This window comes from Argopecten irradians, chromosome 12 (genome assembly GCF_041381155.1).
Source record: "Argopecten irradians isolate NY chromosome 12, Ai_NY, whole genome shotgun sequence".
Taxonomy (NCBI): domain Eukaryota; kingdom Metazoa; phylum Mollusca; class Bivalvia; order Pectinida; family Pectinidae; genus Argopecten; species Argopecten irradians.
In genome coordinates, this window is record NC_091145.1 from 37,602,838 (window position 1) to 37,621,534 (window position 18,697).

The window sequence follows — 18,697 nt, forward strand, 5'->3', positions numbered from 1 at the left end:
AAAAAATACGGTGAACCGAACCGTGTAGTTTATACCGTGATATTATCTTCCCACGGTTTATTGTTGCAGCACTAATATTCATGTAAGTTACACATTTATGTTATACAATGTTCAATGTGACACACATATGTTATACAATGTTCAATGTGACACACATATGTTATACAATGTTCAATGTGACACACATATGTTATACAATGTTCAATGTGACACACATATGTTATACAATGTTCAATGTGACACACATATGTTATACAATGTTCAATGTGACACACATATGTTATACAATGTTCAATGTGACACATTTTGATGATGTCACATTGTTTACGGGTTCTGTGGTGTCTGTACTTGTAGACTGGTAGACTGGGATGAAGGGCTACCAAGTTTGTTCAAATGAATGACCTTGACCTTCATTCAACGTCACAGGCGTCAAATCAGTTAAAATCTTTAATCAACTTCTTGTTAATACCCAAGGGTTATCATTCAGGCCCCTTAAACCTATTGTTTATAAAAGGTAATGCAATAAAAAAACTGCATTTGTATAAATGAACGTCAAAAAAATTCATTAATTAACGTTTATTTGGTTCAAATATCATATGATAGCTGAAAAGCAACTTAAAGTATTGTAAGGAAAAGTTTTAATTCTTCAGGAATTAGTAAAGTTTTGTAGATGATAAAGTGAAACAAAACTCCATGCCACCGCCTCTACCCTACCCCATTGCAGCCAGGAAGTTGTATGGAGTATAATACTTATAGCTATAGAATGACTGTTGAGGGTGTTGATGCAGGGGAAGGAGGGTAGGGCAGTGGGTATGCTGGAGGTGGTGGGGCAGGGGGTACATGTAGGATGTAGGCAATGAAGTGGGGTGTGGTAATTAAGTTTCAGACAATTTCTTTGCATTTGCTTACCTACCGGCTGACTTTTACACTTCCAATTGTTGAACAGAGCTTCATAATGAAACAATTAGGTCATACAGTCATATTATCTTTTCCCTTAACAAAAATCCTTGTACTTCTTATGATGGGTAATGGCAGACTAACACAGAAAAGTACTCAGAAGTATAGAGTAAGTCCTTTATTGGGCCTAGAACTACTGAAAAGTACTCACAGACACAATAGGTAGAGGAGAACAATGGGGAGTGGGGTGTATAAGGAAGGTGTGTGTATCTACAAAGGCAATCAGTAACCTATTCTGATGTACAGGATTTATTATAGAGGCATGGCACTTTGATAATGGTAGTGTCTTCAAGGCTCTTTTCAAATATAAAATTATATAAAAATAAATGAAATAACAAAAACAACTAAAACAAAGGAAAAATCATCAATTAACTTCCCAAACACTAAGTGTATTGTTTATAATTTGAGTAAACTGGAGAGAAAAATTAGGATCACTAAAACAGCCTGATATATATAGATCTGTTAATCAGATCACCAAAACCACATGGCCATCTGAATGTTAATGATCACCAAAACCACATGGCCATCTGAATGTTAATGATCACCAAAACCACATAGCCATCTGAATGTTAATTAAATGAATGATTGGGTTACTGATTTAGGTACTGTGTGGTCAATATGTCAGAAGTTGAGGGAATATAATATTCACTAAAGTGAGAGAAAAAAATTATATTTAGCATAATTACCCCATTTCTGATCTTTTCAGGATCAATTCTTATGCCCCCCTCCCAAAGGGCCTGAGGGGCATGGCCAAAAGGTCAATTTGGCTATTTCTATATATATATCCCACTTCTTCTCTGAAACAGAGCATTGCATAGCACTCAAATTGCATTGTTAATATCCTTATGGGGTGGGGATTCAAAATTGCACAAACTGTAGGGCTGACACCTGGGGGCCTGAGGGGCAGGGCCAAAAGGGTCACTCTGGCTATTTCCATATAAACGACTTCTCCTCTGAAACCTAAAGCATTGGATAGCACTCATATTGCATTTTAACATCCTTATGGAATGGGGATTCAAAATTGTACAAATTGTGGGAGTGACAACCGGGAGCCTGGGGGGTGGGGCCAGAAGTGTCAATTTGGCTATTTCGATAAAATCAACTTCTTCTCAAAAACTACCAATTGGATAGCACTCATATTGCATTGGTAGCATCCTTATGGAGTGTGGATTCAAAATTGTACATGTAAAAATGATGGGGCATTTTTTCAAGTTTGCTATTTCAAATTGTAAGAGTTTTTTATGATAATTATTAAATAAACCAGGTGAGTGATACATACAGGCCCTCTGGGCCTCTTGATAAATATTTTTCCAAAATGAGGCAAATGGTTCTTTCCCCATTAATTTATAAAATGCCAAGGTTAAAAGGTTAGTTGTTCATACATAGACTAGTAAATTGTGAAAACATCTTGGTTGAAAATCATTTGAAATATATTTGAATATTAGTCGATCATTTTTAGCTCGCCTATTCGAAGAATAGGGGGAGCTAATGTTGTCAACCCGGCGTCGGCGTCGGCGTTGCATCCCATTTCACGTTAAAGTTTTTGAGCAAGTTTCTGTTTCGTCAATTATTTAAGCTTAAGTCATCATAAATGTTTATGATTTTATTTTCCTAATGTGTACGGATGGTGAACGTGATAATACAACCAATTTGGGGCACTTTAGGTTTTTTTTGAGTCTGTTAATTTGTCATATTTCCATGTTTAAATAGTAAATACTTGAACATCAACTTCTTCTGAATAAGCGAGCTTTGCTGTTCTTCAACAGCTCTTGTTGTTTACAACTGTGACAGTGTTTGAGGAGAGAATTTCTGATTTTTGTACTACCCTTTAGGATGTAGATATTCCACGTATGGAGAAGTTAAGGTCCATACATCGATACCGTCTTCCTTGATGGCGACTCACGATGGAGCTTTGTATGCCACCCTTCGTCACTTCTCTACTGAGGCCATACACGAACAGAAAGTCGACTACAATGTGAGTGATCAAACAAAATATCATAAAACTCAATATTAACACGTATCACATCATTATACATACTAGATATTTGAACTCAAGCATATCATTCATAATGATTATAATTTTTCCCCACAGATAATTCGGGAAGGAGTAAATTGACTTAGCTAGAAATAATAAGTAAAAATGATAAATCAACATATTAAATGTTGTCACAAGATTTAATCTGATTAAAAATTAATTACAATTAAAACTGATTGAAATTTGAATTAGGTTTAATTATTTTGATGATTGTTAATATCTTACTTCAATCATTAATTAATGCTTTTATTAATTTTGTATGGAGAATTATATTTAAAAAATGGATTAGAGGATATACTTTATTAATTGATGGTGAAATGCATCACTTTTATAAATTACAGGTGGATATACCTAATGGCTCGTACATACTGAGGCTGCACTTTGTACACAGAATCTCCTCTGGTGTACAGTTCCTGTGCAATGGAGTCAACATTGCTTCCGATGTATGTATCTACTAATAAATATACATACAAATGTATTGGCAAGGAAGTGATTCAAATCACGTAGACAAAATAGATTGTCAAATTCTAAGATGATATAAAATTTACAATAGCAGATAGTATTATGTACAAGAAGACAAAGGAAACATTTAATATAATTGTTACTATCGATTAAAGTTTAGTGATATAAACCCTCTGTGAGCGGAGGCTATGTCATACTTACTGTGGGTACATATGTACAAAGTTAACTGTGATCTTCTGTGACTGGTTGTTATCCACCAGCTTAAATATAAATTATATAGTAGCAGGGATATAACTCAGTTATCATGTCTCATATAATGATAGAAACATTTGATGTCTATTTATAATAATAATACATGATGGTTGTAGATTTTGAAAGCATCCAATGTCCAGAAAGACTTCTTGAATGAACACAAAGGCTACACAACCTACATAGTTGATGTCCCAGTTCAGGTCACAGAAAACAAACTCCATATCCAGTCCAGCAAACAGGCTATCTGTGCCTTCGCTGTTCTCGATGGGAAAAAGTTCCAGGAAAAGAAACAGACGGCAGAGGAGATGACAGAGGAACAGACACAGAAACAGAGACTCATTGACACCATTGATCCCTTAGGACGCTCTCTTACACGGAAAGAACTCAAAATCGTCGGCTGGTCAGCCAACCTTCTGAAAAATGGAAGTGGGGAGGTAAGATTATGCTACAAGTCTGACTGAACTAATGAAAGTAATTCATTAATTTACAGACAGGCTGATTGTGAATGATTTTATTTTGATGCTAGAAGCAATCTTCTTTATATTAAAACATGCCAGGTAATAGTTCAAGACTTAATAGGTATCTGAGTAATTGAGTTGTTTACTTGAATATAATATGATGCAAAGTTTTATTGGGACCAAGAATATTTTTCAAATTAGGCCAGGATTGATAAATGGTGTTTTTCTAAACCAGGGATTTAAAAATGGGTAGGTACAGTAAGAATATCTAACTTATTTACACAAAATAAAGTTTATTTTAAATCAATTGTTTTATCAATTTCTTTCAAAACAATATACCATATGTTTAATGTAATATTTCCAATTATAGTTAAAAAAACAACAACACAGTAACTGAAATGAAAGCGGAAAATTGGACATTTTTTATGGAATTATAAAAGATTGATGAAAATTCATTAAAATAATCTTAGTAGGATTAATTATTTTCAAGTGGGTTGCTTGGTAAATAAACAAAATTTTATTTTAAAGTTAGAACTATATCTGAATATCTATTGTGAGTGTTATCTCTTAGAGTATGGTTATTACAGGAAGGTGTTACCCACTGGAACACCTCTGGGAATTGGAATGTATGTGAGGGCGGCTATGGTACAGAGAAGGCCTTCCAGACCTCCCACATGGACTGTCAGAAATATCAGGAGGTCGATCTAACTGAACACTTCACCACAGAATATCTGGATACATCTCCAGACATCCAGGTATATATTACAGTCAAATTTTTTGTCCAACAATTATGACTATGAGTGCCCTCCCCTTCTTCTGAAGAAAAGGTTGAAGTTATTTTATCACCCTTAGGGATTAAATGATATTTTACAGCGGTGTGATACTTATAACTTTGACATGGATTCCCTTTTACGGTAATGCTGTTAGAACACGGTATTGTTGATAGTTTGATCTCTCAAATTAGGGAAGGCTCTGATAGTAGACAAGACAATTATCCACCTGTGTTTGACTAATTACAGGTTTCTGAGTGGTATCGTGAGGGCGTCTGTGGAGGTGGATACTACACCTACGAGGCCAAACTGATGGATGCAGATGGCAAGGTAAGTACTGATTCATTAGCAATGAATAATGATTAGGCAATAAATAAATTCATTTTGATGACATTTTTTTTTCTCGCACTATGATTGCAGGAATAACATGGTTCTGGGTAATATAAATATATTTCAGCATTATAGTTAAAATTAGGTGCAAATATGAGAAACTGGAAATTTTCATCTAGCACAGAATAAAATATAAATGAACACAATTTGATGGTTCAATACTAGACATACAGAAAAATCCAAAATTTAGTGATGTACATAAGTTAACATTTCAAAGATGCTTTCTAAAAATTTAAATACTTTCAGGAGTAGTTATTTGAATGCTAAATTCAAATTGTTGCTTTTTGGGATTTTAGGCCATCAAGACATATAACACTGGCAAAATGGGCAATCTGTACCATGATAAAAAGTGGATGAATGCTACAACTACATTCAAAGATTATGGGCGTGGAGTTCGTTTGGTGGGCATAACGTCTACTGGTAAGTAAATCTTGTTAAAAATGCTGTGTTTATTGTCATTAATGGTTTGTACAGCTTTGCCCTAATATGATTTATTTGCAGGACTGACAGGGTTACTTAAAGATGCTCCACCGTTGACGAATGGTATTTTTTCACTATCAAAAACAGGAGCAGACGATTTAGTATTTTTCTTCAGTTGCAAAAGTTACTTACTTTACACCATTACCACCATTGAAAAGTTTGAGCTTCTAATTTTACTTCAAGATAAAAATATGAAAAATAATTAATTGCATCCCAAAAAAATTCCGCAGCACTATATCCTATATGGAACGAAGTACTGAATGCGCACGCACCAAAGGCGAAACAAACTATTTTTATATTATTTTTTGTGTTAATTAGGCATATATATACACGATTAAACACCAATTATTGTTCAAATGATGAATATGATTTATGTTCTATCGGCGGTGGAGCATCTTTAATAGGAATGTTTTACACTTGGTCAGGCTTGAGGGATGGGACGGGACCAAAAGTGGTCACTTTTGAATGAACTATATTATATGTTATTTTTTTTCTCTGAGTATTGGATATCATCCATATTTAATTGGTAACATGTATTCTATGAGATAGGGGATTCAAATTGTAAGCGTGAGTTATTGTGGTCATTTACTAAATTTAGGCCCCTCGATATATCTTGCCCTCTTGTGGTGACAAATAGGTGTATAATATTTTCTGTTCACCACATTATCATTTCAAGTTATTGCATTGTTTTACTAGGTAAGGATGATAAGTACTGGGCTGGCCACTACGGACCTCTGATTTCTACCTCGGTTGTTAGGGTGAAGAGAGAGACACAACCTGCCCCAGATGATAGCTTCACAGACATACAGGTATCTTTATCACTGATGTTTAGGGTTAAGGAGATTATTACATAAGTATATTTTATTCATAAGGTAAATCCTGGGATGTTTGAACAGTACAGCTGTAGTTAGTATGACTGTGCTTAAATACCTGGAGTATTTGAACTTTTAAAGAATGCATTCCGAAATGAAATGATATTCCTAATTAACATGTTTTAGCATATTCAGGGGGTACAATTAGATACAGAAAACTGTAACTGTGCAGCTGTAACAGTTCATTATCAAGCTGTAACAGTTCATCGTCATAATCTGATTTGATGATCAATAACTGTTTTACATGATTTTAGGGCCATATACCCCACTTACCTCCCCCTTTGTTGTTGTAGCTGAACCCAGCAGAGGCAGTGTTTACTGCCAACAGAGACAAACTTGTGGTGAAGATGTTTAATGATAACAAGGATTTGATCATGGAATTGGTGGAAGACAAAGGTTAATATCAGCTGGCAGTTATACACTTGAGGTTATTGGAATGGATATATTGCTTATGTTGTTTTATGTTTGTCACCATCCATCCCACCAAAAAATAATATCGATGCCAAGTTTAAATGATAACAAATACAAAAAAACAACAAAGTTGTAGTCCTTATTCGAAATTGATAAACACAGTACAAAGGGAACATGTCAACAAATCTAGATTTCTGCATAGATTTGGGGAAAAAGTATTAAGAATTAAGAATGATGAAGTATTTTGATATATAAGACCTGGTATTGTACAAGCAATTAATAAGAATCTTGTTTAGGGATTGTTTTAACAAGTGAGACTTCCTCATTTGTTTTTGCTGAGTAATAGTCTATGTGAGAATTAGTGATCTTGTCAAATTTAACCCATCATCATTTTCATAGTATGCTATTTTTATGTTGACCTTGAATTATGACCTTGACCTTTGACAGTGTTGAATGACCCTGATGTAATAAACCATAAGTATGTACCGGGTCGAAACAGGAAGCCACGTAAGCACAGGAAGAGGGAGATCCGAGTTTTTGTGTCCAGCACCTTCAAGGACTTCAGTGAGGAACGAGAGCAGCTCATCAAAAAGACATTCCGAGAGGTAGACCGTAGTGATATCTCCCATAGAGTTATCTCCCATATAACATGTCTGGAATTTCTTAGTTATATGGAATGTATCTGTTCTCTTCTGTGATGTTGATAAGGAATATTTTAAAGAAGTTTAGATATCTCAGACTCTTTCCATTATGGTATTGAATTTTTTTTATTTTCTGTAGATCAACAAAATGTGTTCAGAGCGAGGTGTTTTCTTCACTTATGTCGACTTACGATGGGGAATTAGTGATGAACAGTCAAAAACTGGACAGACTATTGCTATCTGTCTTCAAGAGGTACGTTATCTTTAACCAGGTGATCATGATTTTTGTTCTTAATATATACATGTATATAAGTAGGTCACATCTGCATATTGAATATTTATGTAAATAAATGTGCTATATGTCACAATTAAATTAACAAAGTTTTTAAAAGATATTTGCACATCAAACTTAGACTAAGCAAGCTAAGTTTAGTACCAGTAATTGTAAAAAAGAAAACAGCAAGTCTAAGATGTTGATTTTATTTGTAGATTGACCGTTGTCGGCCATATTTTATCTGTATGCTGGGTCAGAGATTTGGCTGGTCTAAGCCTGAAGACAAGGAAGATGAAGCCTTGATGAAGAGTTTTGATTACGCGATTGAGAATCACCCGAACCTGGCATGGATAGACGAATACAGAGACAACACCAGTGTCACACAGGTCAGTTGTTGGTAACAGGCTATTTGTTGTTGGGAATGTATTCTAGTAAGAGTAAAACATGTTTATATAAAAATGCTGACAATGAAATCATGACTATAACATACAGTGTAATCATTTTCATTCCCCAGATATTCCTATAAAATATTTGTAATATGTGTATAAAGAATACACTTTATAACACAGTGATTTTGATTTCCTAGAGGTTTGTTATAACAGTGGTTTTTTTACTGCATTTTGGCTCTATAAACCATAGGGGTCAATTTGAAGTGAGCTGGGATCCTGATAGAGTTTTCCATTTGAACATCCTGTCTTAGCAGTATCTGCCCCTAATGACGTTACATTTTCAATAAGCTATAAGACTACAGTGGAACTTGGTTAATACGAACTCGACGGGACCGCGATAAAACTTCGAGTTATCCGAGTGTTCGAATTAAGCAAGTTCTCATGTCTACTGACGATCTCTTTACTTGGTATATATAGACCAGGTCCATGTCATAAAATGATGTGAACAAGAGAGATATCAAAATCGCCGATTGTAGTTCCAAAATGATAATAAAACGAGATATATATTTTGAAATGCTGTTATACAGTAGATTTATGGAGAAAAAATCGGCATTTTCGGCAAACACGTTGTCCAAAAAATCTCATTTCGAGTTATAAGAACATTTTATGTATGATTTTTGTCATTCGGTCCCAAAATTTACTTCGTTTTATCCGAGTTCTTCGAGTTTTCCGAATTCGAATTATCCGAGTTCTTTAAACAAAGATAAAGAGGGAATTTGGCCGGGACTGGCAAAATACTTCGTATTAAGCCGGGTTGTCGAATTATCCGAGTTCGTATCAACCAAGTTCCACTGTAATTTAAAACATACAAACATACTATCTTTAGCAGTAAACATATTTAAATTAAGCATTGCATCACTTTTTTTAATTTCATCAGATTTTAAAATAAATTTTGTTTTCAAACTTTTGTGAGAATCTTTGTGTTTGCTTATAATTAATTTTCTAGACTACTTGATAAAATAAAAGATATTGACATGTACGATTCTATTGATTTTCCAAGGGATTACTTTTCCAAATCAATACGCAACATCAATGTTTCTATTGTGATGTCATGATAACGTTGGGCTTTTCGCGCCATTCTCAGATTTTTTTTCATAGTGGTATGATAAAAAAGGAATCGGCCAATCAAAAAGCCAGATGTAGTATGAAAACAAATAAAAATTAATTATTTAACACTTTTCAAAAAAGCTACCATTAAATTGGTCAGGAAATGAATGTTATACTAACAGACCAATAGCTATGTAAAATGCTCATCCCTGTTTTTGTGGCTTTCAGTTGGAGGTACTTCATGGTGTGTTGAACAATGTTCAGGGGAGTAAACAGCGAAGTTTCTTCTACCTGCGTGACCCACCAGTAAAGACAGAGATGAGTGAGGCTGAATTTACAGTAAGTCTGAGTATAGATAATACTGTCATGTTCTTTGTAGAGATGAGTGAGGCTGAATTTACAGTAAGTCAGAGTATAAATGATACTGTCATGTTCTTTGTAGAGATGAGTGAGGCTGAATTTACAGTAAGTCAGAGTATAAATAATACTGTCATGTTCTTTGTAGAGATGAGTGAGGCTGAATTTACAGTAAGTCAGAGTATAAATGATACTGTCATGTTCTTTGTAGAGATGAGTGAGGCTGAATTTACAGTAAGTCAGAGTATAAATGATACTGTCATGTTCTTTGTAGAGATGAGTGAGGCTGAATTTACAGTAAGTCAGAGTATAAATGATACTGTCATGTTCTTTGTAGAGATGAGTGAGGCTGAATTTACAGTAAGCCAGAGTTTAGATAATACTGTCATGTTCTTTTGTAGAGATGAGTGAGGCTGAATTTACAGTAAGTCAGAGTATAAATAATACTGTCATGTTCTTTGTAGAGATGAGTGAGGCTGAATTTACAGTAAGTCAGAGTATAAATAATACTGTCATGTTCTTTGTAGAGATGAGTGAGGCTGAATTTACAGTAAGTCAGAGTATAAATGATACTGTCATGTTCTTTGTAGAGATGAGTGAGGCTGAATTTACAGTAAGTCAGAGTATAGATAATACTGTCATGTTCTTTTGTAGAGATGAGTGAGGCTGAATTTACAGTAAGTCAGAGTATAAATGATACTGTCATGTTCTTTGTAGAGATGAGTGAGGCTGAATTTACAGTAAGTCAGAGTATAGATAATACTGTCATGTTCTTTTGTAGAGATGAGTGAGGCTGAATTTACAGAAAGTCAGAGTATAAATGATACTGTCATGTTCTTTGTAGAGATGAGTGAGGCTGAATTTACAGTAAGTCAGAGTATAAATGATACTGTCATGTTCTTTGTAGAGATGAGTGAGGCTGAATTTACAGTAAGTCAGAGTATAGATAATACTGTCATGTTCTTTGTAGAGATGAGTGAGGCTGAATTTACAGTAAGTCAGAGTATAAATGATACTGTCATGTTCTTTGTCGACTCAATAAATTTTGGTTTCAAATTTATTCATTTGCCAAATATTTTTAGGTCATCTGACCCGATGTCATCATGCATCGTCCGTCGTCGTGCGCCGTGCGCCGTGTGTAAACTTTCCATTCAAACGACTTCTTCTTAATAACCGAAAGGCCCAGGGTACTGATATTTGGCCTGTAGCATGCTGGGACAAAGGGCTACCAAGTTTGTTCAAATGAATGACCTTAACCTTCATTCAAGGTCACAGGGGTCAAAAAGGCTAAAATCTTTAAACGACTTCTTCTCAAGAACAGAAAGGCCCAGGATATTCATATTGAGCCTGCAGCATGCTAGGATAAAGAGCTACCAAGTTTGTTAAAATATATGACCTGACCTTCATTCAAGGTCACAGGGTCAAATAGGCTAAAAGTCCTTTAAACAATTTCTTGTGAATAACTAAGAGGCCTAGATACCTGATATTGGGCCTGTGACATGCGAGGATGAAGGGCTATCAAGATTGTTCAAATGAATGACCTAGATCTTCATTCAAGGTCACAGGGGTCAAAAACGCTGAATTCTTTAAACGACTTCTTCTCAATAACCAAAAGGCCCAGGATACTAATATTTGGCATGTAGCATGCTGGGATGAAGGGCTACAAAGTTTGTTCAAATCAATGACCTTTACTTTCATTTGAGGTCACAGAGATCAAGTAGGCTTAAATCTTTAAACAACTTCTTTTCATGAACCAAAAGGCCCAGGATACTCATATTAAGCTTGCAGCATGCTTGGATGAAGGGCTACCAATTGTGATAAAATGAATGACCTTGACCTTCATTCAAGGTCACAGGGGTCAAAAAGGTTAAAATCTTTGAACAACTTCTTGAGAATAACTAGGAGGCCTAGAGACCTAATATTGGGCCTGTGACATGCTGGGATGAAAGGCTACCAAAAGTTTGTTCAAATGAATGACCTTGATCTTCATTCAAGGTCACAGAGGTCAAATATGCTAAAATCTTAAACAACTATATTGTGTTGTGTTAATAGTCAGATGACCGTTAAGGCCCATGGGCCTCTTGTTTATAATACCACGACGATGTCTAACTTTCATTGGTTGGTCAGACTGATCATTAATCTCATTGGTCTATCTTTCATTAAGATTAATGCTCCTCCTTGTTCCAGAAAAGATCTGCTGAGTCTGAATGGCATTATGATCGTCAGTCTCAACTCAGGACAAAAGTAGGAACCAATGATGAACTCAACACTCGTCAGTTTGCCAGCCCCGAGGAAGTGTGTGTGATGATCAAAGAGGTATGGAATATTGACAATGCTGTGACATGAATACTTGACTGGGGATGGGAGAGAGGAGAGTATCAAGTACCTGTAGCTTGTATTTGATTTGTACGTCAGTAAATGTTTGGTTAAACATTTGTGTTTTTATGCCCCGCCATGATATGAAGTCTAAATCTAGTTTCTGTCCAGTGTCCTGTCTCATCTTATCATGTCCTAACTTACCCTCTTTCAATTTCACATGGAGGCAGGGCATTAATGCTTTATATACATTTCTAGTCATCTTGATTATCTAGCCATGGTTATAAATTCCCCAGAATGTAAACTAGGAGCCTTATTCTAATATACATGTACCGGGTACTGCATAGTTGCTAATATTCACATGGCTTTTAATTTTGTTATAATTACGGATTCATCCAAATTTATGAAATTCAATACCTTGTGAAATTCATGGTTTTAGATATCTCAGCCTGTCGTACAAATGATGCTTTCAAAGGCAACAAAGATAATTAGCGAAAACAAACCTGGGAATAAGTTCCTGTGAAACAGTAAATCTAAAAAATTTGTACCCTAAATTTTTTTTAATAACATGTATACAATAATTGTTAAAAATTATGAGTTGTAGCTTTTTGAGTCATACCATCATTTTCATTATTTTAGTAATTCAAATTATGCTTCAAATATTTATGTTGGCGATTTATGTAATATAACTGATACATGTCCAATTCCTGTTTTTATATCAGGACCTGGAGTATTGTGTGAATGAGGATTTCCCTATCGGTACAGAGTTAACTCCCCTGGAGCGTGAGCAGGAGGCCCATCAGGCGTTTGGTGATGCAAGGACACAAGTATACATTGGGCGAGAACAATACTTCACCGACATCAATAAGGTCATGGCAGAAGAAAATGATCAGCCTTTTGTCCTTCTGGGAGAATCAGGTATATAAGGATCTTGTTTTCAATGTATGATCGAGACATTATTTTATCTATATCATTATAATATTAAATTGTGCTTAAACAGGAAGGAGTCATTTCACAAGAATCTAAATAAAAAAAAACATATTGAGGCAACAACTGACTTTAGTTTGAAAGCGAAAATCAGGGTAAATAGGTTAATAGGTACATTGTATTACATTATCATACCCATGGTGATGTTATTGGTTGTTGGAAGGTAAGACAGTACAATGCTAGGAATAATTCCTCTAATTGTAATCAATGTAATTTCCTCTGATGTTCAGGATCAGGGAAGTCGGCCCTTGTGGCTAACTGGGTGAAGCGTGTAAGGGAGAAGGAGAAGGATAGTTTTGTCTTCGTCCACTTTATTGGAAGTTCTGCTGAGAGTGCTTCTTACCTGAAACTCCTACGCAGGTACGTCGGTATAGTGTATCATACACACACACAACCACTGTAAAGAAAAATTTGCTTTGGTGGTGGTTGATTGGCTTAGGAATAATTACGTTACTTAGTTCCATATAATTTTACTGTAACTGTTCCTGTTCTATTCCTTTCATATATTATAGACAAATCACATAAACTTTGAGTCAGGGAACATTCAATCTGGTAAAACATCAAGCCTTCCAATTGTCTAAATTAAAAAGTATATTATAGCCTAATGAAATTGGACTGACAAAGTAAAATCAAACAGGGTCTCAGGGCATCTGAATGCCATTAGATATATCTTGAAATGCCATCTTAAACGTAAATTGTCTCAAAAATGACTTTTATGTTTTAGGTTGTATGAGGAGCTGAAACAGTTCTTTGATATAGAGTTGAGTGTGCCTACTTCTGATACCAACTTGGTGCTGGATCTTGGTCGCTGGATCAAACTGGCTGCTTCACGGGGGAGATGTGTAATTGTGTTTGATGCATTGAACCAGCTGAACGATGGATCTGGAGAAGAAGGTAAAGTGTGATTTAAGGGAGGTGATACAAATGTTATAGGGATTATAGATTAGTTAGAGGGTGATGTTTGTATGTGACATTATAGGATATATCAAGTATAGATAGCAGATTATATTCTATGATGTTTGAAGGTTGAAGTGTTTTTGTGGTCTTACAATTATAATAGATATATCTCTAACTATATGAAAAATTTTGGCTGGTCAGCATCAGGTTTTCTAAGTGCTTATCTGCCAGAAACCATTAAGTATGGGAAAATATCTTTAACCAGTACTGTGCTTGAGTATTTGGGAATTTAGTTAATGATATATAATGATGGGACAGTGTTTTTATAATTTGTTAGTAAAAAGCTGGTTTTCATACCCTAATCCTTTGGTAAGTTTAAGAACATGAAGTTGACTACTGGAGATGATACATTTGTAAAAGGTTTTTTTATATGACAGGAGTTGAACATGACCTACTGTGGATCCCCAGGACTCTGCCTAAAAATGTGTTTATGTTGTTATCAACACTCCCAGGACGGGTATGTATAAAAACAGTATACATATATATATAAAAAAACATTGTATTTTAGGTATTACAGCCTGAAAAAGGCACCCTTATATAAAACTTGAGTGCTGTATTTTTAAATCATTAATTAGGAGTTAATGGCAATGAAAACCTATGTTTAATGTTATCATACATCTTGTATTTATGCATCATGGATAGTGAATAGTCATCCTAAAATCATCTTAAACTGTGCAGTCGTAGTTTGAAGTGTTAAGGAGGTATAGATAGTCATATCTCTAAGAAGATAAACCTTTGCTTTGTTTTTAAGGCATTTGAGGCAGTGAAGACAGCAGGATGGAGATCTATGAAGGTTGAACCCCTAGATATTTCACAGAAAAAGGAGATTATCATCGGGTACCTGGAGGGTGTTTATTCCAAAACTTTAAGTGATGAGCAGAAACAGTTGATTATTGATGCCCCCCAGACCAACAATCCTCTGTACCTCCGCTCACTCTTAGACGAGGTAAGTCTCCCCCTCCCCAGACCAACAATCCTCTGTACCTCCTCTCACTCTTAGACGAGGTAAGTCTCCCCCTCCCCAGACCAACAATCCTCTGTACCTCCTCTCACTCTTAGAAGAGGTAAGTCTCTCCCTCCCCAGACCAACAATCCTCTGTACCTCCACTCACTCTTAGACGAGGTAAGTCTCTCCCTCCCCAGACCAACAATCCTCTGTACCTCCTCTCACTCTTAGAAGAGGTAAGTCTCTCCCTCCCCAGACCAACAATCCTCTGTACCTCCACTCACTCTTAGACGAGGTAAGTCTCCCCCTCCCCAGACCAACAATCCTCTGTACCTCCTCTCACTCTTAGACGAGGTAAGTCTCCCCCTCCCCAGACCAACAATCCTCTGTACCTCCTCTCACTCTTAGACTAGGTAAGTCTCCCCCTCCCCAGACCAACAATCCTCTGTACCTCCGCTCACTCTTAGACCAGGTAAGTCTCCCCCTCCCCAGACCAACAATCCTCTGTACCTCCACTCTTAGAAGAGTAGCTCCCTCTTAGAGAGGTAAGTCTCCCCTCCCCAGACCAACAATCCTCTGTACCTCCACTCACTCTTAGACGAGGTAAGTCTCCCCCTCCCCAGACCAACAATCCTCTGTACCTCCACTCACTCTTAGAAGAGGTAAGTCTCCCCCTCCCCAGACCAACAATCCTCTGTACCTCCACTCACTCTTAGAAGAGGTAAGTCTCCCCCTCCCCAGACCAACAATCCTCTGTACCTCCACTCACTCTTAGACGAGGTAAGTCTCCCCCTCCCCAGACCAACAATCCTCTGTACCTCCTCTCACTCTTAGACAGGTAAGTCTCCCCTCCCCAGACCAACAATCCTCTGTACCTCCTCTCACTCTTAGAAGAGGTAAGTCTCCCCCTCCCCAGACCAACAATCCTCTGTACCTCCACTCACTCTTAGAAGAGGTAAGTCTCCCCCTCCCCAGACCAACAATCCTCTGTACCTCCACTCACTCTTAGACGAGGTAAGTCTCCCCCTCCCCAGACCAACAATCCTCTGTACCTCCTCTCACTCTTAGACTAGGTAAGTCTCCCCCTCCCCAGACCAACAATCCTCTGTACCTCCGCTCACTCTTAGACGAGGTAAGTCTCCCCTCCCCAGACCAACAATCCTCTGTACCTCCACTCACTCTTAGACGAGGTAAGTCTCCCCCTCCCCAGACCAACAATCCTCTGTACCTCCTCTCACTCTTAGACGAGGTAAGTCTCCCCCTCCCCAGACCAACAATCCTCTGTACCTCCACTCACTCTTAGACGAGGTAAGTCTCCCCCTCCCCAGACCAACAATCCTCTGTACCTCCTCTCACTCTTAGACGAGGTAAGTCTCCCCCTCCCCAGACCAACAATCCTCTGTACCTCCACTCACTCTTAGAAGAGGTAAGTCTCCCCCTCCCCAGACCAACAATCCTCTGTACCTCCAATCACTCTTAGAAGAGGTAAGTCTCTCCCTCCCCAGACCAACAATCCTCTGTACCTCCTCTCACTCTTAGACGAGGTAAGTCTCCCCCTCCCCAGACCAACAATCCTCTGTACCTCCACTCACTCTTAGAAGAGGTAAGTCTCCCCCTCCCCAGACCAACAATCCTCTGTACCTCCAATCACTCTTAGAAGAGGTAAGTCTCCCCCTCCCCAGATCAACAATCCTCTGTACCTCCACTCACTCTTAGACGAGGTAAGTCTCCCCCTCCCCAAACCAACAATCCTCTGTACCTCCTCTCACTCTTAGACGAGGTAAGTCTCCCCCTCCCCAGACCAACAATCCTCTGTACCTCCTCTCACTCTTAGACTAGGTAAGTCTCCCCCTCCCCAGACCAACAATCTTCTGTACCTCCGCCCACTCTTAGACGAGGTAAGTCTCCCCCTCCCCAGACCAACAATCCTCTGTACCTCCTCTCACTCTTAGAAGAGGTAAGTCTCCCCCTCCCCAGACCAACAATCCTCTGTACCTCCACTCGCTCTTAGAAGAGGTAAGTCTCCCCCTCCCCAGACCAACAATCCTCTGTACCTCCACTCGCTCTTAGACGAGGTAAGTCTCCCCCTCCCCAGACCAACAATCCTCTGTACCTCCTCTCACTCTTAGAAGAGGTAAGTTCTCCCCCTCCCCAGACCAACAATCCTCTGTACCTCCACTCACTCTTAGAAGAGGTAAGTCTCCCCCTCCCCAGACCAACAATCCTCTGTACCTCCACTCACTCTTAGACGAGGTAAGTCTCCCCCTCCCCAGACCAACAATCCTCTGTACCTCCTCTCACTCTTAGAAGAGGTAAGTTTCCCCTCTCCAGACCAACAATCCTCTGTACCTCCTCTCACTCTTAGACGAGGTAAGTCTCCCCCTCCCCAGACCAACAATCCTCTGTACCTCCACTCACTCTTAGACGAGGTAAGTTTCCCCCTCCCCAGACCAACAATCCTCTGTACCTCCTCTCACTTTTAGACGAGGTAAGTCTCCCCCTCCCCAGACCAACAATCCTCTGTACCTCCTCTCACTCTTAGACGAGGTAAGTTTCCCCCTCCCCAGACCAACTATTCTCTGTAACTTCGCTTAGGGGAGATAACTGGCAATGTTTAAAGTAAAGTCAATATAATGTCGCTCTTGCAGATTGTAATCTCTGATTACCATGTCAATGAGTATTTAAGGCATATCAGGTAAATACAAATGGATTTATTTGAGTAACTCTATATTTCTAATAACTATAAAGGTATTTCGTCCTGTTAATGCTCACCTTTCCCTTTATAGGTGAGAGTGTATGGAAGTTTTAGAACACTCACACAGAAAATCCAGGAATACCTGTTGGCTGGAAACCCTGGCGATTTGTTTGCTAAGATTCTGGAAAGATTGGAGGGTGATTTTGAAGATGGTGTGGATCTGAGGTAAGTGCTGCAGAAATGTTAAGATAAAAAAAACAACACCAAAGTTGGGGATATTTGAATCAAAACATAATTATTTTATATGCTTTAGAGTATGGTACTAATTTGTTTCTAGTTTCAATTTCTTTGTTTGTTAACTTTGGGTGTGAGGTGAATACTGACAACCATTAACTTTTTTACACTTTTTGCTGCCATTAATTTTAATTCATTCTTTTACATTAACTTTGTTTCATACAATGATTTAACATTGAACAGTCTGCTTTACGTATTGTGTTATTACTTATTAATTTATGATAATGAAATCACTTCTAGCAGTAGTGGGACTAGTAGTCAACTCATTGATAGAATGTGGATTTGTAGCATTGTATGGGTATTGGTTGTGTCTTATTCTGTAAACTCATAGCAAATTCTAACTAAGTTAATTATTTTGGTATAATGTGTGCTTATTGATTGACATTGTCTTTGGTTCAGAGTCTGTTGTCTACTTGTGTTATTCAGCATAAGATATTTATTAGAACGGATAATTACAAAAACAAACCAATGCCACATACACCATAAGATTTATAAATTGACATTGAAACTCAACATTACTGTTTATAACTTTTGTTTTGTTAAATAACTCTTACAGTAGAGATTCTAAAAGAAATTTAAAATGTGTATAAAAATACTAACTAAAACTGAAGCATTACAAATATTCACAGTGAACGGTTGGTTCTATA

General features: G+C 37.4%; 1 protein-coding gene across 3 annotated transcripts in view; it reads left to right on the top strand.

Annotated features, from left to right (window-relative positions):
• LOC138304894 (uncharacterized) overlaps positions 1-18,697 on the top strand; it is a 65,388-nt gene that overhangs the window by 11,791 nt on the left and 34,900 nt on the right. For all 3 annotated transcript variants that reach the window (XM_069245259.1, XM_069245261.1, XM_069245260.1), the window contains exons 6-24: positions 2,790-2,932; positions 3,334-3,435; positions 3,823-4,140; positions 4,752-4,919; positions 5,184-5,264; positions 5,621-5,744; positions 6,501-6,613; positions 6,970-7,072; positions 7,535-7,692; positions 7,868-7,981; positions 8,218-8,388; positions 9,727-9,837; positions 12,043-12,171; positions 12,894-13,089; positions 13,389-13,518; positions 13,883-14,052; positions 14,493-14,572; positions 14,867-15,061; positions 17,848-17,981. In XM_069245259.1, coding sequence (XP_069101360.1) covers positions 2,790-2,932; positions 3,334-3,435; positions 3,823-4,140; positions 4,752-4,919; positions 5,184-5,264; positions 5,621-5,744; positions 6,501-6,613; positions 6,970-7,072; positions 7,535-7,692; positions 7,868-7,981; positions 8,218-8,388; positions 9,727-9,837; positions 12,043-12,171; positions 12,894-13,089; positions 13,389-13,518; positions 13,883-14,052; positions 14,493-14,572; positions 14,867-15,061; positions 17,848-17,981 — 2,740 coding nt within the window. The remainder of the gene's footprint in view (positions 1-2,789; positions 2,933-3,333; positions 3,436-3,822; positions 4,141-4,751; positions 4,920-5,183; positions 5,265-5,620; positions 5,745-6,500; positions 6,614-6,969; positions 7,073-7,534; positions 7,693-7,867; positions 7,982-8,217; positions 8,389-9,726; positions 9,838-12,042; positions 12,172-12,893; positions 13,090-13,388; positions 13,519-13,882; positions 14,053-14,492; positions 14,573-14,866; positions 15,062-17,847; positions 17,982-18,697) is intronic.